The sequence below is a fragment of the Amia ocellicauda genome, chromosome 3 (genome assembly GCF_036373705.1).
Source record: "Amia ocellicauda isolate fAmiCal2 chromosome 3, fAmiCal2.hap1, whole genome shotgun sequence".
Lineage (NCBI taxonomy): Eukaryota > Metazoa > Chordata > Actinopteri > Amiiformes > Amiidae > Amia > Amia ocellicauda.
In genome coordinates, this window is record NC_089852.1 from 48,610,596 (window position 1) to 48,637,881 (window position 27,286).

At 37.1% G+C, this 27,286-nt stretch overlaps 1 protein-coding gene across 9 annotated transcripts in view; it reads right to left on the reverse strand.

The window, feature by feature from the left end:
- Window positions 1-995: 995 nt before the first annotated feature.
- arfip2b (ADP-ribosylation factor interacting protein 2b) overlaps window positions 996-27,286 on the reverse strand; it is a 30,287-nt gene continuing 3,996 nt past the window's right edge. Inside the window, exons 2-10 of one of the 9 annotated variants that reach the window (XM_066699809.1) lie at window positions 26,032-26,139; window positions 21,917-21,949; window positions 18,260-18,368; window positions 15,164-15,226; window positions 12,557-12,672; window positions 11,911-12,132; window positions 11,355-11,512; window positions 11,010-11,184; window positions 996-7,009 (exon numbers count right to left, since the gene is read on the reverse strand). In XM_066699809.1, the coding sequence (XP_066555906.1) occupies window positions 6,854-7,009; window positions 11,010-11,184; window positions 11,355-11,512; window positions 11,911-12,132; window positions 12,557-12,672; window positions 15,164-15,226; window positions 18,260-18,368; window positions 21,917-21,949; window positions 26,032-26,130 (1,131 nt within the window). In that variant the 5' untranslated portion in view covers window positions 26,131-26,139 and the 3' untranslated portion in view covers window positions 996-6,853. Of the gene's footprint in view, window positions 7,010-11,009; window positions 11,185-11,354; window positions 11,549-11,910; window positions 12,133-12,556; window positions 12,673-13,941; window positions 14,366-15,163; window positions 15,227-18,259; window positions 18,369-21,916; window positions 21,950-26,031; window positions 26,140-27,286 lie in introns of those variants that run through there. The other 8 variants (XM_066699807.1, XM_066699808.1, XM_066699812.1 and 5 more) reach the window with 8 other exon arrangements.

The window sequence follows — 27,286 nt, forward strand, 5'->3', positions numbered from 1 at the left end:
TGACCTGGAAATATGACACATTTTAATGGATACAAATGAGGAATTAAAGAGCTTAGGACACCATCATCCTTTTAATAGCTTTAACACTAAGTTCTTATTATACTTGTAAATAAGCGTCTTTCATTCCCTGAGGGGTCCAGTTACTGCTAGAAGGATATCTCAGTTTAAAGCCTCTGAACAACATTACCTCTGCAGGACCTCCTTCCTTTATGCAGATGTTATTGCTGGATGAGGACTGGGATTCTTCCATTAACATCGATGTTGACTATCCTCATCCACTTTGCTTCTTGGTTTCTCCTTGCCGTCTTCTATATCTAGAATATGCATGGTACCAACCATTCATTGTGTCCATCCCACTGTTCCTTTTGTCTCTACACTCTCTGTGTGAAGTGACACACTGTCAACTGCGCCTTCAGCCGACTATTTGGATTCTGACTCATTCCAGTCTCATTCTGTGCAAACACCTTTCCCTACTACGCTGCAAATACAGGCTTACACCTATAATACCGACTTTTAAGGGCCTCAGTCAATTTACATTGTGCCATGCCTTACTGAAAGGTGTTTGTTTTTGCTCATAATAATATTCCTGAGTTTGCCAGATGAAACTTAACCAAATGACAGAAGAACAGGTGGCCTGATCATAACCACATCAAGATGTTGCAGAAACAGCTGAATACGAGTGGAAACAAAATATGTAAAACTGAAATGACCTGTATTACAAAGAAACTAGAACACATTCAAAAGTACTCTGAAACCATCTCCTTGGCCATTAAGCAATGCCAAATATTGTTAACAAATGTCACATTACTGATGTTTTTCCTCTGTATTTTGAGTCAATTCCACATTAGTTTAATAATGAAGTATCACTTACAATCAGCTTCAAATTCAGAGACACAGAATTGTAGAAACATTAATTATGTCTTTGTTTTGCCAAAGTCCATTGGATCATTAGAGACACTCCTGACCAATGCAAGGAAGAAAGGAAAAACCGCACATAAAACCCAAGACATTTTGTTTTATTATCTTAAATATCATTACATATATACAATCATTCATACACTACAATATCACAGAGCAGCCTAAAAAAAATATTGATTGTACGCAAATTATATTTCATATATAAACCTCTCATTGTTTTGTATACTAACTACAGCTACGTAAGGAGTGTCTGAAATCTATCACACTTGGATCAGAGAATTGTCTTTTTTTATTTTTCTAGTACAGAAACCATTAACTCAATGTGTATTCATAGGAATCAATAACCTCTGGAATTTAGGAAAGTTAAAAGAAGGGGAAAAAAATACAGGTACACAGATACCCTTTTTCAGGGCCAAACCAGCTGGAATTGGTCATATGGGTACACACAGGACTATCAGTTAAATACAGAATAAGACAAATCAGAAGCAGTTATATAAAAAAATGTTCCTTTTGTGATTCTATGAAGAAAGCAATCATTCCCAGTAGGGCCCATACCAAATCAAAGCTTTGAACCAAACCTACCCACAAATGCCAATTACAAGCTTGTGCCCATTGGCAGTTTAATGTTATATCAGAAGCAGCTTTCTATTAATTATAAATAAAAACATGATGGAGTGCAGGTATGTAATTTGCCATTTGTGAGGAGGTTAATTATTTGATTTGAACTAGGCCTAGATTAGAGGGTACCAACCATTATAAAGATTATTTAAAAAACAATTTAAAAACCTTATTTGAAGTGATGGTATTTGGTTGTTTTGTTCTAAGGTTTCCTAGTTTTAACATGCTAGAAATCTAGTGACGATAGCGCTGAAGCCAGTGTTTCTTAAAAATGGGGGGATCCAGACATCAGTTTAGGATACCTACTTAGTCCAAATATTACTAACCTAGAATGCAAAGCATTACTAATTAACTGGGCACAGTGTGAGGGTTTTGCAGTCCCAAAAGCCCATTTTGAAGGACTCTTATCATCGCCTGTTCTAGAGATATACAAGGTACTGCAAGTTGCTAAAAATGGGATTCCATGCTTTGTAAATGCAAACCAAAAGAAGACGACTGTCTGATTGCATACTTCATAAAAGGGTGACAGTAGTGACACTGGTACTGTCCAACTTACGGGGACTCATCATATATGTACAAGGAAGGTAAGTCAGGGGTTAGGCATGAGGTGCACAAATTTGTTTGCTGACGTTTCTTCACACTGTTCTTCACGTTAGTATTGCTTCACCCAAAGTAGACAAATTCTTAAGTACATTAGAAAATGCAGTAATTATACATCAAACTCTTGTATGTCATTATTTAAGCCTTACTGAGCTTTAAAGTTGCTCCAACTAGGCTTGGGAACAAAGAAGCCACAGCACATTAGTACAACCTTAAAATCATTTGGAAAAAACGCCTTCAAGGATGTATAAAAAGATAGGAAGATCTGTAGGCTGTCATAGCAAACAGTTCATATTCGCATTGTGCATGAATTCCATAGCTTTCTGTCAATTTATACATTATTAGGAAAACAATTAATATTGCCTCTATGTTCCTGCAGTCATTTAGCATCCTCACTGCTTTCTGATGACTGAAGTAATACAAATCTTAAATGGCTAGTTCGCAGCATGTTACAAAAGCTGGTCAAATATAAAATGTTCTGAACCATGTGAAAGCCTGTCTTGTGTTCACTGGTCTTCTACCTAGTACCAGTGCTGTGTGATGCAAATACCACAGTAAAATGTACATTTTACACCTCAAGAGCCATGCTTGAATGTAGTATTAGCCTTGAACAGCACTTTATAAACAACTGTTTGTTACAATTTACAATACTCCTCAAGACAGTGTAAAGAAATAAAATGCTGCTAATTTCAGGAGAATGCTTCGATTTCAAATTTGCAGTTAGGGATGAAAAGACTAAATGAGTGCACTCTCTTGAAGAGGGCACTTTTACGGGTCCTAAGGAGACTATGATTGGAATTGTAAAGCGGATTCAGAAATGGCAATGGGCAGCCAACACATGCTGGTACATCTGGTACAGCAGTCTCAAAGAATATGACTCTTCCATCATTTTGTCTGAAGGGAAAAACAAATCAAATTAGTAACTACAAACTCAGGTGCTCATCTGACACTACTACCGGTCTTGAGGTTTCAAATATGATTTAAGATTCATACAAACGATGGTGCAAATTGCACTTTCATGCAAATATCAAACTGTTTTATTTCTGGTCTGAAAACAGATGTATATATACATACATACATACATACATACACTGTGTTGACATGGAAACAAGTGTCCCCCAATATTATACTAATTGACTAAATTAGTTTAAGCAGAAAACTATCTCCTTATTTGACACATTTTATTGCAATGCAAGACTACAATGCAATGGCATTTTATAGCACATTAAACTAATTGAGGCCAGACAAATCTTCAATAAAAAGGGCTCCCTTTTGTTGTGATTCACTCAGTAGATTAGACTGCCATCTTGTGACAGTAAGATTAATATGTATTCACCTGGTATAGTATTAAGACTCCAGATGCCCAACTATTTCCCTATCAACCCACTTTCAACAAGATCCTTCTCACACAAACACATGCACTCACAATTAACTCTAAAATACCTTAATTACAAGAAAAAAAAATGAAATTTTAACTGAACCCATGTTCATATAAGGTATATTATTATATGGTTTAATAATTTTTTTTAACTGAAGTTTGACAAGTTATTCCATTTGGTTCTTTCCACAATAAACAGGGGTCTTTCCTTCTATAGAAAAGCAGTCCAGCAATATCAAATATCTCGACCAGGGCTCAAAGTGACCACTTGCAACCCCTATAAAGAGGATTCAATGCAAGCATACATTTGCTTAGAAATGCAACATAAGTAAACTGATATTTATTCAGATAGTCCATCTAGCTATTTTTCTCTACCACCCACCTAATATAACAGCAGCTTTGGATTTGACATCCAGATGGCTGTTCTGCAGAATAATTGGTTTTAACCAACGTTAATTAACATGCACACTGGTACTCAGGACTTCTTTTAAACAAATCAGACCACGCAGAGATGCTCACAGGTATTCTGTTTCTCCTGTGAGCTGTCCAAGGTATTGAACACTACTGATAAAAGTCTAAGATTGACACTCTACAGCAAAAACAGATGTGTACGTTCAAAATACTAGCATTTCAATGGAGATGTATATACAAATTAACTGATATTCTATTGTTTTCCTATCTACTGCTTCCCAGGTACTGTCATTGATCTTGTTCGAAGAAACTACTAATCAGATTCACACCTAACTACACAAAAATAAAGCTTTATGCATATATCTTTCTGTAAGGACAACAATCACCTACCCAACGCTGTGTAAACGTTTGTGTGGGACTGTACAGTCAAAGCTCTGGAAGGTGATGCTACATTTTTGGAAAACACCACAGTGTATTTCTATTGTCTCAAAAATGAGCATCAATTCCTCACAGGAGTCAATCCTTGTTCAAAGGCTTAGCACTTCATAGAAATAGACTTTGCATTTAAAAAGCTTTTCTATTACAGCTGGGTACGGTTACACTATTTTCATTGTTCATTTCTGAAAGAATCCTTTGGCTTTGGATCACTAGTGTCTGGGTTTTTTCTTAGCAGCTAAACTTCCACCAAACAATCACTCTTGTTCACAAGGGTTAGTGTTGAAAGTATGTAGTGCTACAGAGATTAACAGAGTGTTGAGGATGTCTGAAAGCAGTAATTGTATTGCCTCAATATGATAAGGATTCCCCGTTCTGGTTGAACTTTAACCCAGGAATCCTTATTTCCTGGGAGGTGCAGTCAAGGTTTTCTGACAAGTAAACGTCATTGTGTGACAGCATGTCATCTGGCCTTTTATCCCTGATACAGTACACTGACTTGTTCTCATTCCGAGTGCATTTTACTTGTTGTGCCAGCACTACTGCTCTGTGTAAAACAGCAATCTACACTGAATGTATTTCACTTTTCTAGATTAAACTACTGGAACAAAAAACATTCTGAATATAAGAGATATAGGATACGTTTAATTTTTTAATCTTCTCTGTACATTAAAAAAAAAATCAAACTTCTGAAATCCAGGTGTGTCATTTATTCAGTTCTTACTAGGCATGTAAAACAAACTAGGCATGCCCCCAACAATGGAACACAATGCTGTTTATACTTCTTTTTTTAAATTAGGAGAGGTAAAGAATATTGTATTTTCAAACATTAGTGCATTCATGACACACGATCCGGGACAATATTATACAAAAGAATGGTGGATGCTCATCAATACTCGTAGCAAGAAGGAAATATAAATATATAATTATTATTTCATATTTCCGTTGGATAATTTATATTAGGTTGAACAAACATGAAGAATCACAATGTAGGCAATGAGCTCCAACAATTTAAAACTACTATTTTGGAATGCTTTTTCCTTCAGAGACTTTTTTTTTTTTTTTTTTTTTTTTTAAACAGGACACAAAACAAATCCTTCTGGAAAGAAACTGGGCAGCTCTACTAGATTTTATATTTTTCAAACAGTACTTGGGAAATCTCAATAGTTGGGTAGAATGAATAGGCACAGAGGCCTACTGATGTACCAACTATTAAAGCAAACAAGGATAATGTAAAGGAATAATCTAAACATCTATTAAAGTTTTTTTCTTCAGTAAATGGCTGTGTTTAAGGTTATTATAAAATACATGGAAGTTTAGGCCTATAAGGACCAGAAGTGTGCGACTCTGAACCTGCATAACCTTTGGACATTGTGACAAAAACGTTCACATCGTACAGCGGTTGACTGCACACCCATCCCACTACAAAACCTTGACCAACAAACACTTGTATGCAGGAGCTGAAAGCTTAAAGGACTGAAAGTTTGTGTCCAAACCCAAAGTCCCTACATAAGAGACATTTTGGAAATTGTCTAAAGCAAGTAGCCAAAATTAAAGAACAGCAAAAAAACAAAAACAAAAAAAATAAAACCTTACATACAAAATAATATAGGAGTGAAAATGTATTTCATATAGCTATATATCTGAAAATAAATTAATAAATAAAATGTATCCAGCTCTTGTTTAAAAAAAAAATAGATGAGAAAAGAAAACCTTCTTCCATTCCCTGGCCCCATTGATTTATTTGAAGCTGATGTACCATTGGCCCTATCTATGCTGGCATAACTTAAACTCTTTCATGAATTAATTTTTTTCTTCAAATATACTACCCTTTAGGGTTTGTAATCCGTACCTCCAGTTAATTCATTGCCTACTTTTTCAGACAAGTAAACATATAAAAGGCAAAGAAACCACCTTTTATCTTTTCATTAAATCAGCTGTTTTCATATGACAAAACCTTATCAGTAAATGCCTCCAACACTTTTGAAAAGATGTTGGTTCCTCTGGCTCTCCACCATGCTTGAACCCAGTGCTGTATGCCACACGCGATATAAACCGGTGACTGAGGTACTGGAGTAATGTTTCCACAATTGGTTGGCCTTGTGATCTGCCTGGTCACCTATAGCAGATAACATCAAGCGGTTTTAACCCAAGACACTACAAGCTGAAGAAATTTGTTTTGAGTTTTTTTTTAGAGATCGAGAATAGATATATATAAAAACAATGCCATCTTTTTCTTTTAATCCACCTACGAGGGATGAAATGTTAGTGTTTCTAAATAACTACAACATCTGAGGAGTTCTTTAAACACAAAGAGAGAAAGAGAGAGAGAGAGGAAAAGAGGAAGGAGATAGTGAGAGAGAGAGAAACAAGAGGGACAGCTATGTCCTGTTGTCTCCTGCTGCTGCTGCTGTCACTGGCCTCTCCTGGTCCTTGCGTCGTTGGTATTTTCTGTCCGTGTCTGTCCATCCGTGTGTCCCGCTTGCCGAGAAGTCACTGCTCCTCCAGCCATGACGGTTTGTCAGCACCGGGAGGCTTTAACTTGACGTTGAACTGCTTGAGGGTCTGTTCAAGCTGCTGCTGGTTCCCTGCGAAGTAGGCCGAGATGGCGTTGTGAAACAGGAGGAGTTGCTTGTGCATGACCTTCACCTGTAAAATTAAGAAAAAACAAATATGAAAAGGGAGAGAGAAAGTAGTAAGCATTGTGTAGGAGACAGTGTACTAAACTAGAAATTGCCTAGAAAATGTTACAAAAGATGAAAAAGTGACATTCAGTCATTTATATGCAACTAATTCCACATGATGTCTAATTCTATTAAATTCCGATCACTGATAACCGAATATGACAATTAATCACTAACTTAAAGGTTTCATATAAACCTACAGGGGTATAAAGTAATTAAGTACAAATACTTCGTTCCTGTACATAAGTAAGTTTTTTGAGTATTTGTACTTTACTTTAATATTTATTATTTGTGGCTACTTTTACCTTTACTCCACTACATTTATGAACAAAATGTACTTGTTATTCCACTACATTTCCCACAGATGACTCCGTTACTGATACTCACTTCAGGTCATTAACATGAATATTAAACCGGCTATATGCTTCATTCAATAGCACCATTCATTCTTCTGTCACACACATTTTACTATTTGGGTAAAAATAAAAAAAGTATGTTGATTGGACTTCACACAGTAGAAAGCCGGGGTCAATTAGGGGTCAAAGTAGTATGCCCACAACGAGAAAAAAAAAGTTTCACCTTGCGGCTGCATGAAAAAAATATATATCTAACGTTAATAATGGGTATGCAAAATGAATAGTTTAGCAGTGCTCACAATTGCGTGGAAAAACTGCAACGTGCTGGCGAGTTTGACGAGTCGTGGGAGAAACTGAAGGACACGGACACCCGCTCCGCACACACACAGAGAGGCGAGGATTGACCTGACAGCGCATGCGTACCTGCGTCCGAGCGGCAAAAGGGTACCGATAAGTCGTGGTAGTGTAGTGTACAGTATTGTTTGCTTTCCGCGATAGGAAATGCATTGTATTGGATGGGGAAGTGTTATTTTGGTAATTAGCAGCGGTTATGTGTTGCATTAGATGGGTATTGTTGGTGCATGTAACTGCGTAGTGTTGTCATAACGTTTTATACGAGCCGGTTATAATTGTCCCTGTTGTAAAGTGGTGCAGTAACCTGTATTATTGTGGCATTTTTTTATGTGACAAATCTCATGCATTGTCGTTTTGAAAACTTCAGAGCTATGCAAAAACATTGTGTGTAATTGTAATATCGATTATTGTACATCCTGTGCTTTTATCGACCGAAAATACTTGTGCCCCCTCAGTCATTTCTGATGCCCCCTTGTGAGTTAATCCTGCTGCCGGGCCTGGAGAGAGATTCGCTACACTCGCCCTAATTTGGTTAATGTCTCCGACCTTAACAGTTTCATAAAATGAGGAAAGTGTTCGTCCTGCGTCAGACATGAATATAAAGTCTGTTGGTGGTTCACACTGGACGGCTGTATTTCAATAGCAGCCTCCACACTGCTATGGAAAATTTGCATCGCAAAGATTTAAACTGTCTACTTTCTAGATTTTTTCGCTGCGACTGGAAAGACTCTGACCAATCAGAAGTGACGTAAACCCACGTGGAAACACGCACAGTATACGCATGCGCCCCATAACAAACAGCGTGGAAGACAAGAAGTTAATTAATGAGGCACAGCATTATCCATTACTGTATCATTGTACATTAAAAGACAAACACATCCATTAAAAAGACAATGCATGGGGGAACATCACAGCAGCTTTACTTTAATGACAGCTGCCCATAAAAGATACAGTATTAATAAATAATATCTATAATTAAATGTGATTTTTATTTTACACATTAACTTTACTTTAGATACTTTACTTTATTTTATAAATAGTACAATTGTATATGAGAAAAAGTCCCGAAATCATGCCCATGGTGATGTTTACACTTTATATAAAATAAGTTTTTAAGATGGCATGTGTAAGGACAACATCATATTTTAAAAATGTATTTTATATAAAGTGTAAACATCACCATGAATTGTTGTGGTCAGATGAGACCAAAATCGAGCTCTTTGATATCAACTCAACTCGCCGTGTTTGGAGGAGGAGGAATGCTGCCTATGACCCCAAGAACACCATCTCCACCGTCAAACATGGAGGTGGAAACATTATGCTTTGGGGGTGTTTTTCTGCTAAGGAGACAGGACAACTGCACCGCATCAAAGGGACGATGGACGGGGCCATGTACCGTCAAATCTTGGGTGAGAACCTCCTTCCCTCAGCCAGGGCATTGAAAATGGGTCGTGGATGGGTATTCCAGCATGACAATGACCCAAAACACACAGCCAAGGCAACAAAGGAGTGGCTCAAGAAGAAGCACATTAAGGTCCTGGAGTGGCCTAGCCAGTCTCCAGACCTTAATCCCATAGAAAATCTGTGGAGGGAGCTGAAGGTTTGAGTGGCCAAACGTCAGCCTCGAAACCTTAATGACTTGGAGAGGATCTGCAAAGAGGAGTGGGACAAAATCCCTCCTGAGATGTGTGCAAACCTGGTGGCCAACTACAAGAAACGTCTGACCTCTGCGATTGCCAACAAGGTTTTTGCCACCAAGTACTAAGTCAAAGGGGTCAAATACTTATTTCCCTCATTAACATGCAAATCAATTCATAACTTTTTTGAAATGCATTTTTCTGTTTTTTTTTGTTGTTATCTTGTCTCTCACTCTTAAAATACACCTACCATTAAAATTATAGACTGATCATTTCTTTGTCAGTGGGCAAACGTACAAAATCAGCAGGGGATCAAATACTTTTTTCCCTCACTGTATATGTATATATATACACACACACACACACACACATACACAATGAAAAATTGATTTTGTAGTCACACTCTCACTTATTAGGTATGTATAGCCCAGATGAAGACACAGTAGTGTTGAAAGGTGTTGTGGTTCAATAAAATGAAACTTATGTAATACAAGAGTCCTGTCTAAATACCTAATATATAAATTATAACAAATGTGATCATTGCAGGGGTACATATTTTATATTGCTTATTTTGTTTTGTGTTTTATTATACAACTCTTTGGGGTGTGTGTGTGTACAGTGAGTTTGCCAAGAAAACTCAAAATGGGCTATTGTATAAATCTCCCAATGTTACCCTTTGTTAATACTGAATACAAATGAAAGTAATTTCCAGATATGTGCCTAAATAACATTTTTGTTGGACGTGGTTTTCTTCAAGATAAAATTGAGGAACCATAAAAATAAAATACCTTAATAATTTATGGAAAATAAAATGTTGGATTAAAACATGAAATGAATCTCTTGCGTGCCCTCTTCATAAGGTACACACACAAACGCATGCACATTCACTTTATTGCTAAAATCACAATTTACTTTCACTTTTGGTACTTGAGTACTCTTGAAAGTAGCTACTTTTTAACTTTTACTCAATTACTGTTTGAATGGGAGACTTTTTACTTTTACTGGAGTAAGTTTTTGATAGAATATTTTTACTTTTATTCAAGTATGACTTTTTTCACTTTTTTTTTAAATGCCCCAAATTTAAGATGATTCAATAATTTTCCAAAATTATGCAAATCTGGACGACACATTTAAGAAATGTAAACATGTCATTTACAAAATGTATCTTCCTGAAAGTAGCGTAAGTGTCATAGAAAGTGACTTCTGACCTCTAGCGCAGACTGAACCATTCAAATTATATAATGCTTTTGGAAACATATACACTCATTTATTACTATTATTCTTGGGAAACGATCAAATAATTTAAAATAATGTGGGGATCCTGATGCTAGGTAAAATCATTTTACATTAGATTGAAAAGTTTATATTAAACCTTTAACTACTGCTGGACAGCAATGAAAAACCTCCTAATTATTCACACTTTCTCATGACATAACTGTAAATATAGTGTCTCTCACTGAGACAGAACTCGGCTCAGAACTCGGAATATACAATTTAGAACTCGGAACTCGGAATTTACAATTTAGAACCCTGGAGGACACACTCGGAATTAACAATTTAGAACTCGGAACTCGGAACTCAGAACTCAGTCCAGAATCTCTGTTTATTATCCGCTTACCTTGTTTTCCTCCAAGAATTTGAGTTTGATGGTGACGTCACTTCGGAGTCTCTCGTATTTGTCCTTGTGTATCTGGAACTGCTGCTGTGCCGTGTCGATGCGGGTCAGGGTGACTGCGTCTCGGGGGCCCATATTCAGCTCCTCTAGGTCTGCGCGATAGGCATCGAATTCAAGCCTAGGTGAGAGAAGTGGGATTTTAGAGAGCTCAGGGCCCAGTGCCAATAACGATTTGATGATGAGGAGTAGAAAAAAAAAAAAAAAAAAAAAAGGTATGTGATCCCGAGGGATAATGAAGCATGAACACTGTGAATGTGTGCAGGCTCCGATTCTGGACTCATACGCTACCTTGCATTCTCGTACATCTTGACAGTCATGAGTGTGTCCTCCATGGTTTTGTTGACCAGAGTGTTGATGCTGGAGACGAAGAAATTGATGGCCCCCAAGAGGGTCTCCCCATTCTTACACAGCAGCTTCTGTGTCTCGGCGTTGTATCCAAATTCGTCCTGCACATCACAAACACACTCATAGCTGGATATGGTCTATTCAAAGAATACAAACCTCAGATTACCCGCTGTTTTTTCCAAGCCAACAGTGATGCATGTTATTAGCATATCAGTTGCTTTTCAGTTCTGGACTATAGCACACATTCTTCTCAAGTGATAAAAGTCAAACTACCTTTTGTTAAATGTTTCTGTTCAGGTTTGTCTGGTCATCGTCTATTCAAATAGGAACTTATCTTTTTGTGATGTTGAGAGATCTTATACATGTTCTTTAGTCTCACTTTTTTGTTATACGCAGTTAATTAACTTTAAATTTTTCAAACCAATCCACGATTTTCTCTCAATTAGCAGAGGTATATAACGTTTTATGTTTAAACTGGCTGAATCAAACCGCATTTTACCTGTAGCTCTGGAGATTTCTGACTGAGGTCAGAGAAGGTGTCCCCAAGTGCACGCTGGGTCTGAACCATGCTGTAGAAATGATTGGTGAGCGCTCTGGCCAATCGCAGGATGTTTTCGTATTTGCGCTTGGTGTCCCTGAGCACGTCGATCTGAGCCTCCAGCTCCAGGTCCACTGTCCGTGACCCGCGGCCAAACCGCTCGGAAATCATCTGCTTTGTGCACTGAATGGCAGAGCCGGCGAGTGAGAAAGACATCCACGGCAACAGGAAGGACAAAACAGTCCATTTTAAAATAATGGACAACCAACCATGCACCTTCGAGATTAAAAACTTGGGTCTATCAAATCAAATGTTTCAGTAATATGCCTTCCAAATTTTGTCTCAGTCCTTTCCAGTAAGTCTTAATTCAGTCAACTAAACTTTTCTTAACCAGTCTCTTTAACTGTACCTAATTAACAATATCAGCATAGTCTAAAAAACTAAATCAAGGATGGACAATGTAAAGCAAATTCATGTAGCCAAAATCATGATGTAACTCAGGAGCTGGACTTGCCCAGATTCTATACCGCATTTCGTGGGAAGGTCCAGTATTTCACTCTGCACAGCGGTATTAAACCTGAAGTGAATGTCTACCGGTCTCCAATACCTTGTAGGTGTTGATGCCCCACTTCTTGACAATATCAAACTTCTCCACGGCGACTCCGCGGTTGACCTCATCCGCAGTGACCGCTGGGCTGCTGAGAGACTGGTGCATGTTGGGGCCTGTGGGAGAGAACGGGGTTAATAAAACAGCAGTACGCCTGGAAAAACAGCAGAGGGAGATAAAAACCAGAGCAACAAATGCTCAGTTTCTGTATCCAGATCAACAGCATTTTCACTTTGCTGAACAAATCCACATGTAGGATTCATAATTTAAAGCCTGAAAGAGTAAAAAACTATTAAAACAAAAACAGATTATGATATTTTGAACAATGGGCTTCAGGACACTTTAAAAATTAGGAGATTAAAAGAAAAAAAAAATGAAAAAACATTGGCATGAAAAACATCATAAACCATGCAGATTCTGGCAATGTTCTGAAAAAAAGTTGTTGTAGGTATATTGTAAATGTTTTTCAATTTAGAGAAGTTCTTGTTTGGCTTTAGTTTTGTTTTGCCTCCAGTTAACTTTCTGATATTAGGTACTTCTGACCCCTATTTGAGGAATAAAAAATATATAAAAATCCACAACATCCACAGCCTGTTTTACAGTTTCAGTGGCGTGATTTAATAAACCCAATAAAGAGGAAATACGTTTTTTGTATACAACAAAAAAATAACTATTGGAGTAAAACAATTCTAATGCTGCATAGGTTTATACTTGCATGCAAACAATGTATAAAGGAAAAAAAAAACTATATGAAAAAACAAATATTAAAACAGATTGGTCTTCAAAGAATGGAGTCTTAGTCACGGGCAATCATAAGGCGTTTTTTCACAATGCGCACAACATTCCCCAGTTTCCCTTGAGAATATCTTTTTTAATCAAATCTGAGATTTTATTTTTTTAAATCTTATTACAAATTTGATGGTGAAACAGAAAAGACTAAAACTATAATAACAGAATAACACTGAGTGTGTTTTATAATAGCAAATGTATCAGGACACACATCTAAGATGTTTGCACTGCAGTGTAACCCACCTTCAAGAATAAACAAACAGATCTTAATTTTCTCTCAATAGGTTTTTTGTGGGGGTGGGGTAGGTTCTTATGGATAATATAAGACAAACCCTTATCATCGAAATTAATAATAAATGAGCGGATCTTCAAGAAAACAGTCAGTTTTTTCTGTTTAAATCAGATTTGACTTTGTGTGTGATTGTTTATAAACGCATATATTTTGCAATCATCAACCTTGTATTACCTGTGAAATGTAACAAGTAGAATCCCACATTTTCCTTTTGCTAAGCCCTCATGTACAGTATGAGATGACAACTAATGGCAGAGGGAACAGTGATTCGGTGATTATGGGGAAGGGCAGACACTGGGGGTACCTGTGAGCGCCTCTGCCTGGCTGGCTATCCGACTGGCCGCTGATTGGCTGGGAGAGATGTGAGCCCCCCTGGATTTCAAACGCAGGTCTGAAATGGGCATGGGATGGGGGTAGGACCCAAACAACAAGAGGCAGAGATGGAGAAATGAATGGACATTGGTGGGGATGTGTGTTTTAGATTAGTTTATCCACGTAAAGCAGGGTAGGTGTGAAGAAGGGTCCAAAGCAAAATAAATCCATAAATAAAGAAACATCCAAACAACAATAATTGCCAGGAACAAATTGGCCAAGCCAAATGGGAATGACAAGGTTGGTCAGTGGGTGGGGAATGAAAATCCAACAGGGAATGTATAAGGGAGTGGTGTACAGGATGAGAGGATTATAGTTGGGTGTGCCCATGTTATCAAAGGAAAGGGAATATGGCAAGGTAGGTTGAATGGATGAGGATGATTTGGGGGGGGGGGGGGGGAGAGATGGAACACAAGTGAGTTTGAAGACTAATGATTAGTGAAGATGACATTCCTGTGGAACACATATGTGAATGTTGTGGAAATGGAAGAAAAATCAAAACAAAAACATTCCTACGTATGTTGAAGATCAATAGCAAATTCTGAAAACCTTGTTCTGAAATAATACCTCCATTGTTGACTTTTAACCCTCTTTAAGTGCTTGGTGTTAAAAGATTAAGTTTAATTAAAAACAGTGACCAACGTCTGCCTACGTGAAGCTTTTCCTCAGAACACAACAGTGCTGTAGACACTGAACTGAACAAGCCAGGTGCATTTATGCATGTGTAATGCCAACCACAACAGCAGTTCAGATTTCCACAGCACCTTCCCATGCCAAAGCATCTCAGATCAGATCACAAGAAGAAAACCTTCATCTGCAGAGGGTTTGCAATGTTAAAAGACAAGAAATATAGGCTTGCAGTTAGGCCTTGAAAAAGAGAAAGGCTTCTGTAATATCCCAGGTAGAAAGAGATACAGACAAGGTGCAGAACTGTTTAAGGCAAGGACTCCAATAGCGATTCATCCAGCCCAAGGTGTAGCTAGGAAACATGATCCCCAATGTGGGGTAAAAAGAGGTGGATTACATGCACACAGCCAGAGAAAGTGCCAGTCGTCCTGAAAAGCAGCTAGATAGATAGAAGCAGCTCCCTTTCACCATCTAGAGCTGGAGAGAACCAGGAAGAAAAACGGCGTGTGTTAAGAAAGAAGAACCACCTTGTCCTAGAGGGAGGACGCGTCTGGTTCCCAGCATGGTGGGGTTGTAGCGGATCCCAGGTCCTGAGGAGAATTTATGCATTTACTTATTAACCGATTTACCGACAGCAGCATGAAATCAGAGAGTTCGGACAGATGACTGCCATCAGCTTTGCCTCGGTGGTAATGCAGAGTTCACTACCCTCAAACATTGAAGACTTAATTTCTGTGCATCTAAAAATGACACCAACCATCTGCTTCTGTTTCCAGTCTGAATGGTCTGGTGATTTAAATTTGAACTAAAATGTCAACAGTTGTATTGATCTAATAAGAATTATCTTTACTGGCTACAGTAAAGTGCTATCCTAAAGTTTGTACTTTATCTATAATAGAATTTTTCAAAACATTTGTTTAACTACATTTTTTTTTCTTTTTTATCATACTTACAGTGAAGAAAGAAGTAGAAGAAATCCAGAGAATTGTGGATATTGAATACTATATTACAGTTCTATAATACTCTGAAAAATTACAATAAAATAAGAAGTTGGAGGAGTGAAAATGTGTCAAACGTAATTATTCATAACATTAAAAACTTCTTTATAAAACAGATGTTTCCACTTTGGCATCGTTAAGACCTATGGCCAAGTGTTGAAACATACCGAAAATAAGATTCTCTGAATGAAACTTGCAAAAGCAAAACCCCTGGATTTGAGTTAAGAGTACATAATTGTTCCGACTAGGTGACTAAGCTGATGTACACTCCCTCTGGTCATATTATTCCAAGGTGTTTCTCCCAAACAATTTATTTTTGTTCCTCTTAACTGTAAGTAATCTACATTTTCTCATCAAGTGTAGTTTAAAAATGTACCTTACATGCAGTATGGACTCTAAATACAACATTTTATATGCTCTAGTGCCATCCATAAATGGTGGTTGTTTTCAATTCAATTTTTTGCTTAAGATCTTAAGCAAAGTTGCTTAAAAACTCTCTTCTCTGACAATATGCCTACTGTCTCATACAAAGCCTACCAACATGTTCAGTCATATTCAAACTTGCCACATAGAACTGATTCCTGATTCCAATAGCTTGCTTTGGGTGTGTGATCTCTCTTCTGTATTAAGTTAGTTATTTTCCAGACAGCTGATTATTTTAGCATTTGTTCAAATATGTTTCTATGAGACTAGTATCCCCTTATGTATATAAAATAAGCCAGACACATTGCAAGAAGAACAGATCAAAGAAGGACAAAATAACAGATCCCAAGAGATAAAAAAAATGTAGAAGATGATGACATGAAAGATTAGAAGATTAAATTGTAAACTTTGCCAGCGTGACGTGGATAAGAGAAGCTGTAGATTGTAGTAAGTGGAAACATATTGGGGAGGCCTTCATCCAGCCCTGGATCGATATGCGCTGATGATGATATATTCAGATGCAAGAAGTTGTATTTGTCCAAAACTTGTAAATAACATATTTGTTTTGTTTTTGCTTTTTCATATAATTTGCATAAATGAGAAATTAATTCCAATGCAAACAAACATTTAAATTATGTTTGTTGCAATTTTTGCTTTGTTTTAACCTGTATAATCACCTTAAAAAAGAAAAAATGAAAACCTTGGTAACAATGCTTGTGAGTTAATTTGATCATTAATAATGATCATATAGACTGTGTAAAGTTATTAAATTAAATGTCTTTATTTTAAGTGACTGCAATAGTCTACCAAAGTGCAATTAAGTCACACATTAATTAAATAATTTTTGATTGGTTCTGTCATTTGAAATTCAGATGCATGAATCTCAGTCAGGTTCTTGAGTATGACTACGTGTCTTCACCTGAATGCTTTTGCAATATTGTACCAAACATGTGTGTGTTTAATTAAATAGCTACCAGTTTACAGTTTATAGCAGGGAAAGCCTAAGCTTAAGACTTTGTGGAATATGTCAGTCATGTAGTACACAGCCACAGTACACATCAAATACAGCGGAATAACTTAATAATGATAATACTTCAAAGCGTTTGCAAAGAAAGCAAAGATGAAAAAAATCCCTTCTATGGCAAGCTGAAAATAATGTGATGGGAGGAACAGGAATGTGTAGGGGAAAAAGCAGGATCCCCACAAAATCTAAATCTATAATTACAGCATCCCAGTTAGTTCAAGAGTTGATACTGTGTGAAGACCTTAAAAAGCTAAAGATTCCAGCTGCTCACACTTTGATTAACGTAAGTAGTATTCGGGATGCCAACTCAGTTTCTAAGTTGTTGTTCTTGTGAGTTGGAACTCCATTATGAGTTAGCAGTTCCTTTTTATATAAATTGAATAAATTGAGAATGCTTTTTCTCAACTATACATTTTCAAATTGGAAGCTATGACGTACAAGGAAGTTTAGCAGGACAAGACTGAGGGAAGGAACCAAAGAGATGAAGAGAGACCAATACCTCCTTGAAGACACAGGCCTATTTGTCTTTTGATTTTATGATTAATGATATTTGGTTTTAATAAACAATTACATTTATTTAAAGCGTCACCTTCCTGTTCAATTGGGAATCAAATCCAATCCTTAAAAATGTTGAAACGGCAACATAATACTGCTGTACATCATTACCATGAAGTTAGCAAAACCTTAAAAGAGGGCCTTGTCTGACAAAAATTCCTCTTCTGAACCGAAGGTGGAAGAAGGGGAATGATTCATTGGAGGGAACAAGAAGAAAAAAGACTGGAGTCAAATTTCTGGATTGACTACAAAAGCTCATATAATAACCAAGTAAGGGTGACCCATTACATTTTGCATTTTCAGCTCCATTTATTCCTAAAGAAATAAGAGGCACTGGCACTATGAACAGTTCTATTTAGGCACAAACATTACATATCCATTGTAAAGCACATCAGACTGAGCTGAAGTGTAAATAAAACACATTGCCATCTATTCTCCCCGTTCAGATTGCTTGGGACAGAAACTGCCGAACACAGGCAAGACAATGTTTAGGAGAGGAAGACTCGCCTTCTAAAACTCATCCTAATTAATTAATGTAATCCTGTAATTCTGCCACGAAAAGTCAATTTGTGTCAGTCAGGAAAGTTACCTTAAGAAAAAGAAAGGACAGCCAGCCATTTTACCTTTGATAGAGCTGGTAGGTATGATTCCTTCCGCCGTCCCCCCGTAGCCTCCTGATACGATGCTGGTCTCATTGAGGTTGGGGCCGGACACCATCACTTGCTGGAGGTCCTGTATGGGTGAAGAACAGGCAGATTTAGCCAAGGAGGGGAATGAATAAATGCAGTTTAACTCAGACTGCAGCTTTATGGAGACTGCTTTGCCAACAAATACACACTGCTTGACAATCAGCTTCTCAGTTCCACACCTCGATGAGTGGGATTCAAAATCCCAGATCATACCACTCATTCGCAGAAGAATCCCGTTTCCACATTCCAGGTCGAATTTGTGATCTTGTCAAATATTGAACTGATCAAAACCATGTTTTTGGTGGGGCCTGACAGTTATTATGTAGTGGATCCTTTATTTATGAGGCCAAAATCATAACCCTTTGCATTGAAACAGGAGTTATGCATTAAGCATGCTGAGAATGAGTGATGCATTAGAAGCACGATTGCCACATATAAATATTTGTATTGACAATGTGAAGACCCAAGAACACCCATTACCTAACTCTAAAACACTAAGGATTTAAATGGAAACACGGGGGTGGGGGACACACAAGTTCACACAATCTACACAGCTATACATGTTCTGCCTAAAGGAGGAACATTGACAAAAAAATCGAACTTGAAGCTAATGTTAACAGTTATTGATTTATAGGGTCACGGAGGAGCATGGTAGTATGTTAATGATCATTATTTTATAAGGGGACACAGAAGAACAGAAGTCTCAAACTTGGCTCAGTGAATGGGGCCATCCAAGTGTCTTTGCAATATCCCTGTATACATGTTTTAATGAATAGAAAGACCTTTGAAAAGACAGTGGAGGAATATCTGACAAACAGTAAACATGTTTGTGATCCTTTTCAACCTGGGGATTATTATAATGGCCACATTTGGATGGTGTGTACTTAAGGTCATAATTTGGCACATATTGTCCTGCAGACCAGTGAGTGGATGAGAGGTTGGTAGGAAGTGGGCACCAGACGCATTGCGGCTGTGAGAAAACATGAGGTGGGCTTTTCTTTTTCTACTGCAGTAAGAAAAGAAAAGAAAAGAAAAGAAAAAAAAAGTTATTTATGCCAAAAACAGCCTAGTTAGCTTGATCCTTAAGAGCATCTTAAGAATGCAATTCAGTTTATCAGAAGGTAGGAGGCGTTCCATTAATACCCAACTTTGGTTGCAGTTTAGTCAATAATTGTGGATAATTTCTCACTAAACAATACAGGCTGATTCTGAAACTCAAGACAGCTCTTTTTAGCAGGCAGTTACGAGAAAACAACTGTTGCACACTGCAGATGATTACGGCATTTATTAAAATGTTCTTAGACGGGCGTATTTGTTGCAAATTCAGATACTGAAATAAGTATCATAAATATGTTTAATCTTACATTTCTAATGCATTTCTTCCCTCCAGGTGTCTGAATTAGAATACATTGTAATTTCAATACTGCACAGACTAGACCTTATGGTATTTCATCTGGCAATGACAACACTTTAAATTCAAGATCTATGCTAACAACAAGTCTAATGCATTGTGATTCTATTAACTGGATTGATACAATACTTTAAATGAGTGCTTTCATAATGGTAGCTGTCATGATTTGAAAACTTATAATAATAAATAATAAAATAATAAAAGGTGAAGGTACAGTACATATTAGGAATGCAAACTGAAGTAGTGACAATGTTATAATCTATAAATCATGTAGTGTAAGACTTTAACATAGATTGTTCTGTTAAATCAAGCATATTGAGATGTAACATAATGTGCACCTACAAAAATGTTAGGCACTTTAGTAGGTACAACCAATATCAGATACAAGACAGCTTTGGGTCAAGATCCAATGACATTGCTGCAGGAAAAAAAACCTCAGTATTGAGGCTATTATTAAGCTAAAGTATTCAGACTAATTCAATTCTGTCACACTGTATTATGAACAGGTGCTATGAAATGAATAGATACTTTCCATATTTAGTATTACTACTACTACTACTAGGAGCAAGGAAACTGCCTATTTTATTGTATTTTCATTAATGAAATGTAAACATAAATAAATAAAAGTGAGTGTGATATGGTCACACTGCTGAAAATATCAAAATATATCCAGAAAAATCAGTTATAGAAAAAAAAAAACACTAACACTGTACTTTGAAATCAAAGCAGAATAACAATGGAATCAGAAGTGAGCTTGAATCTTAATAACAGTAATCCCCATTGTTAACAGCATGAGTGGGAGTGCCTTTGTGCTTTTGTCATCTACTAGTGATGTAGTGCATGAAAACATAAATAGTGAAAAACAGATTTGCCTATATAGATCTCTGTTCAGGTCCCTGCAAGAAAACTAGGTGCAGGAAACACCGAGGTGCATTGAATAAGCACTGCATTGTCTGGTGGTAGCAGACAGCTGTCTATGCTATGCATTTGGAATGAGATCTTCAAAAATGGTGAAATAACACATAAGCAAGGATTGTGGATTTGTTTAGTGAAGATTTCAGTGGCCTCAACCTTAATTCTCCGAACAATAAGAGGGCCAGACACGTTTGGGTGTACCGTAGTATCATGTGGTTGTTTTGCTGTCGTTATTGTGGCTGGGGTGATTTGATGGCTAAGCCTGTTTAACTAGGTCCCCGCCTTCTTGAACGGAGCTTGGCTGGCATCAGTGGCTCAAATACTCAGCGTTCTTTGCTAAACAGAGGTCTGCGCTCTTTCATCCCGTTTGGCTTTGCCCTTGTGAGATCTTTAAGAACTGAGCCACAAGATCACGGTGTATCTGGGACTGATTGATCCCTTGAAAACAAATAATTTGCAGAGGCTGGTGTTGATGCCTTGAACAAGATAACCATCTCCTAAACCTTTACTAAGAAACTGCCTTGTGTGCCAACTGGCAGGTTAACAAGCTTTATAATAGGGAAGGCTGCATTAGTTGTGTGATAAGTCAACAAAAGGGTATTTGCAATTTATGCAAGCAGGTTCACTTCAGCCCTTAAGTGGTTCCTCTTCTGAACTGTATAAAGGTTTTTAGTTAACAGTCTGTTCCACCAGTGTAGTAATACACACCAGATATTATAAAGTGCCCATCAATTATGAATTATAGCATAACATCCATTTGATTTTACTCTTAAAAAAATATAAAAGTCAAATAAATAAAACCATGTACTAAACATTACAACTATTTAAATATATTTTTGACAGCTGTGATGTTGTGAAATTCTGCCACATAAAGTCGTGTGTATACATCTAAGGATGTGTGAACACATGTGGAAAATCAACTCCATTGGAACTTCACCCATCCCCGTTGACTGTACCAAAGGAGTTGTTTTTCCTCTGGATTAGACAGTATAAGTCACATGTCAGTTAGGCCTTGCTAGAATCGATCCCAGAGGAAGGTAAAGCTACAGGAAGCTAGTTTAGAGAGGGTTAGTGAAATTATCCATGCATTGCTTACACTACACATACAAAGATTGACACCACCCCCCAATTGGAGAGACAGGGAGAGACAGAGAGAGACAGAGAGATACAGAGAGAGAGAGAGCACAGCTCCATGAACTACCAACCCTCCCATCTCCCTAGTCAACAAGTTAAATGTGGAGCCCTGAAAGACTGAAATCCCCTACCTTCTCATCTAAGCTCCACTGAATCTTTGCCGCCTGTATGAAAATAAAAACAAATGAGACAAAAGAAAACAAACTTAAACGTAAAAGGAAATCAAAAAATAAGAGCCCAGCATTGGACTGTACATGATTTCGACAGGGTTAAAAGACATGGGTACACAACACAGTGGAGCCTACAGAACTGAATAGTACATGGCATGTGAACCAGCACTAGGGGGTACATCATAGTAGAGGAGTTTTGGACATGTCCCTCTGAAAATGAGATGCCAAATGTTGTATCCCATTTAACATTTGTTTGGAAGCAGATTTTTAAAGACATATTACAAATTAAATATTACCAAAAACTACTGAAAGAATGAAACATGCAATAGTTTGATGAAAATCATAATAATAATACAAATAATAATAATAATAAAAGAAAAAGAATGGTCAATGCCGTCCTGTTACAAACAGAAATTAAATCGGGCAGTCCGAATGAGTGTCTCAACTTTGTGTGGTCTGGAGAAGAACAGAAGCCACTATTCCAGGGACGCTCTGTGTATTTCCAACCTGCTGCTGTTCCGTCTTTTCGTACCTGTGATTCGACAACATGATATGGAAAGCCCATGTGGGGGAGAAGGGCTCTGAGATGAGGTCTCTGTGTGGCTTCCAACATCTACTGCATCAGCTATATGGCAGTCTACATAAAGGGCGGTGGGGCAAACCTACTCCAGTTTTAACACACTGTGCTGCGATATTCCCAGAGTGCTCCCCTCATCTACGATATATACTAGGCAATACTGATATCAATATGAAGCAATAAACAAGGAAAAAACACAGTCAAAGGCAACCAAAAAGGTGGCACAACAAAGAGAGAAATCTTAACCAATTTTGTTAACAATAGACAGTCCTCAAATCATAACTGCAAAAAAGGACCAGGCTGTAATATAATCATAATAGCATTAGTTTTAATAGCAACACAGATTAACTCACTTTAAACCCCCAGTGCACAATTAAAACCCATTACTAAAAAACACAATTTTGCCATGAAACCTAGATGAAAGCACAAGCACTTGTTGCACAATCACACTCTGCCATCTTTATAAAAAGGGTCATTTTTTTAAGATGGTGTCTAAGATTCCGTCAATTACAAAATACTGCTTTCGAAGTTTTGTATACTTCTTCAAAGACTGGATGCAAGCAAAACATTCATATTTTAACAAACAGCTGATGTTGCTTCTCGCCTTGCCTATGAAAGGGCTTTAATTTACACGTGAAAGGAGAGAGCACAGGTGCTTAGATGCTTGAAAAGTAGGTGGAAAAACTTTGAAATGAAATAAAATAAAATAAAAAAGGTGGTAGAATGTAACATTAAAATGATTTGAACACCAGATTGCCTACTCTTCACAAAAAATCTAAAACCAAGAAGGGCATATATCAAACTGTGTAACTATAAGATATAGTTGTTTTGTCTGCAATTGTGTTACTGAATAATATCTAGTCTGGTTTTCTAGTGTACCAGCCTAACAAAATGAACTCTCGGCTGCTGTGCTATGATACTGGGAGATCACTATTGGCGAGGATATAAATGCTGCTGTTTACAGCTTTCACATGAAATGTATGTTAATTAGGGAGGTCTAGTGCCACGGTAGAGTCAGATTAATGAATGCAGCATAATACATTATAATGAAAAGATTATAATAAAATTACAAACATATACATATTTATTCTTAATATGCATTTGAATGCAAGTATAATATTGCCATTGTAATGAACTATGGTATTTTAGTACAATTTCAATCGCTTGATACACAGTTACACGTTACATGTATTTTAATTTTTTAAAAGCACTAGCTGTTGAAGCTTTTTGCTCTGAGGTACGTTATTCTTTATATGGGTGTTTTGTTGGTACAGTCATTTAGAGTTGAAGGTTTTTGTTTGCTTGTTATTTTACCAAAGTTTAATCCTAGTTTAAAACAATACAATACATTGGCTTTACCTTCCTGAGACAATCAACTGGAAAATTATCTGAAACTTGTTCTTCTGAAAAGCATAACTCCATCCTCAAACAGGTCCTGGAACTCAGACAATTTTAAATTGTGTTTTTTTGCGCTGACAGTATTCAAACTCTATAGTAGAGTAGAGCAGAGCACAGTGTTGTCAACCTTATTAGTTTAATAAATGTGTTTTTTTGTAACAGGCGTTTAGACTTGAAATGTCTTACAATAAAGATTCCATAAAACAATGGAAATCCAGTGACTTTATCAGGGGCTGACAAATAAATTGATCATTAAACCAATACAATAAGTACTAGAGGTTTAAGTGCAAAACAACATGAAATGCCATAAAGTAACATGCATAAAGGTAAGCAGAGGAATCGTTTAAATTTGCATTCATTTGGTTAAATCAATTTGCATAAAACTGGAAAAGAAAGCCAATGTCTAGAGAGGCTAAACTAAATTGAACACACAACGAAATACTTGCTACAAAATAAATGTTTGCGTATATGTCATTTTGAAAATACACCACCTTGCATTAAATATTCAATATTTGATTTTGTCTGGGTCTCACAAAGTTTTCTAGACCACTACTAATGAAACCACTTGAAGGAAAAAAATTTGTATACAAATTTGCTTGGCTTAATTTGAAACAGCATTTCCATCAGAAGGCAAAATGGACAATCAGAACACGTATTTTGACCTCAATGTTTATTAGGCTACATGCCATCATTCAACCAATTTACATGGTGACTGGGAATAGGTGAGTGTCGGCCAGAATACCAACACATGTGGCTTTACCTCAAGCTTACAGCACCGACATGAAGCACAATGAGATTAGAGCTGTATCAAGAAAATGTCCTTCCCATTTCAGCTTACATAATCATGAGACAAACAGACATGTCAGAAGTCCAACCCCTATTAGGTATGCAATAAAATGACAACCCTGGTTAACGAGCAGGTGCATTTATGCATTCTACCGAGAAAGCAGGGAACACAAAAGTGAAAAATACTAGGCCTAATTCAAAACCAAAGGCTGTAATTCAAATTTTAAATTACTAGTTTCTTTCTTATACTGAATGTTATGTAAAGCACAGCAGCTGGATTCCCTGAAGCCTCAGAGACTGAACCTGGAAGGGAGATCTCTGGGAAGAAAAGCAGGTGGACGGCCTACTCTTCCCTTTGAGCCAGAAACACTCTTCCTTACAGAGACACATGTCAGGTGCCAACAGTGATCAGATGATTAACCAATTCCTTGTCTACACAGTCAACATTAAGCTTCCCAGTGACTCCTTATTCTTTTAAATCCTACTGCCTTCCTTAATAAACCTGGGTAAATAACTGAAGAATGCAAAACTTACAAACCGGATCTAAAGCCAGTATTTTCTGTTTAACCTACTGGGTGGTGTCCTGCTTTTGTGTCCACAGAATAGTTTCACAATGGGATTACCCTTAATAGTGCCATTGTAGAAGAAAATGTAAAACTCAGTATCTTTAAGAACATTCACAAATGTTCCTTTAACCATTCTAATAAAATAAAAACATGAATAATAATAAAAGCAAATCAAAAAATAAAACAAACTCTGCTAACCTGTGCTACTAATCTTAACCATGCTTAATCATTACCTAGTGCCAATTGTGTTTCTCACATTTGTGAAAGAAGGCATAGCACTCGATTGTAAACATTCAGGGTCAACCCCCCTATTCAGGAAAAACACTCAAGGCACACCTACTGAATTGCTTACATTTGAATGATGTGGAAACAAAAAGAAGAATACTGAAGAAAAAGCAAGGTTAATAAGATAATACTGAGCATTACTAGATCTGAAAAACCCAGTCACACTTCAGACTAAGGAGTTCTGGCGTTTGCCCATTTTATGTCTCGACTCTTGATGACAAAGATATTATTAAAATATATTGTTTTATAAAGCCTATTTGGTTCAAGACTCTCCTCATAATGTGTAGGTTAAAGGGGTTCCTTTGGAATGCAGTTTCCCAGGCCATAAGGTCCTACACTGAAACGTTTTGCATGCAAACTTGAAAAAACGATGCCGAATGAAGGACAGATGTGAAGGACTACGTTGGCACTGGAGCGGAAGAGTTCCCCACCAGGAAGGGGTTACAGCCAAGACTCTTACATACCTGTTCCAGACTGTCGTCCTCTGGCAGAGACCCGGTGTCTCCATTACTGTTTATCGGGATCTCCATTGTAGCAGCTTTACTCATGATGCTGTCTGTCATTTTGGAGGTCTGCAGAGGAAATACGAATGAAATAGAAAAGAAAAAGAAAAAAGAATGAGAAAATTATACATAAGTGACTCGAGGAGAGCACCGGATACCCCAATTAGGGGGCTAAACCAAGTTTGTGAATCAAGCCCTTGTCCCATTAGCACTGGACAAGTGCTACTGTGACCCTCTTCTGGCTAAATAATAAATAAATGATGCTAGTATTAACAATACTATTTATTGAGCTTCACATTCCATTACATGCATTGTTTTATGGTACAGTGTTTTGGTTATTTTATTATGCACATTGAAGGCTAATACCAACTACTCTTTGTCTTACACTAGTCATAAAGGCTAGCCAACAGAAGCATTGGTTGACTGCTACTTGAAAACACTGTTAAAAGCAGTAATTAATGTCTTAAAATTATCCTACAACTGCAAGTGTTCAAAGAAATTCAGATCTATATCAAGATGTTGGAGATTTCATAACTGTACTACAGTTTTTGAGCAATACATTCTATATTGTCCTCATGCTTTACAACAGTATTGAAGGAAACAGGCTTTAGAGATAACACAGTCATATTTAAAATGCTTAAATGGGTGGTGAAAAATTAGGAAGTGTTGTAAACACGCACTCTTAAATGTCACATTAGCTGGTGACAAACAGCTCAAACATATCAAAGAAAACAGCAAACCTTTTTATACAGCTTTAAAAAAAGCTCACCCCCTGTTCTGTATAGTAGCTGTGCATGTTGGTTTTGGTAACACCTAAAACAGCTTAATTGATAGAGTTGCACAAACTCTCTACAAACAACACAATCAAGGAATGGTTGAGGTCAAATTATATATATATATTTTTTTTTCTTTTTCTCTCAGACATGCAGAATTAGGGTTTCAAAATACTGCAGGAAAATAATTTTTTAAAAAAAGGAACCCAACACAACACAGCACTACACTTGCTTTAGCATTTAGCCATACCATAATTTACATTTGGCCTAATTCACAGGCTTACTGTTTGTTCTATAGCCAACATGATAAAAGATGTGTCATACTTTAAACAAAAAGAAAAGACAAAGAGTATTGTAAACAGAGGGGAAATAAAAACACTTAATGTTGCAAAAGGACTCATTTCCCTGGTAACCATTTAGTAAAACACTCCCTTTTTTCACAA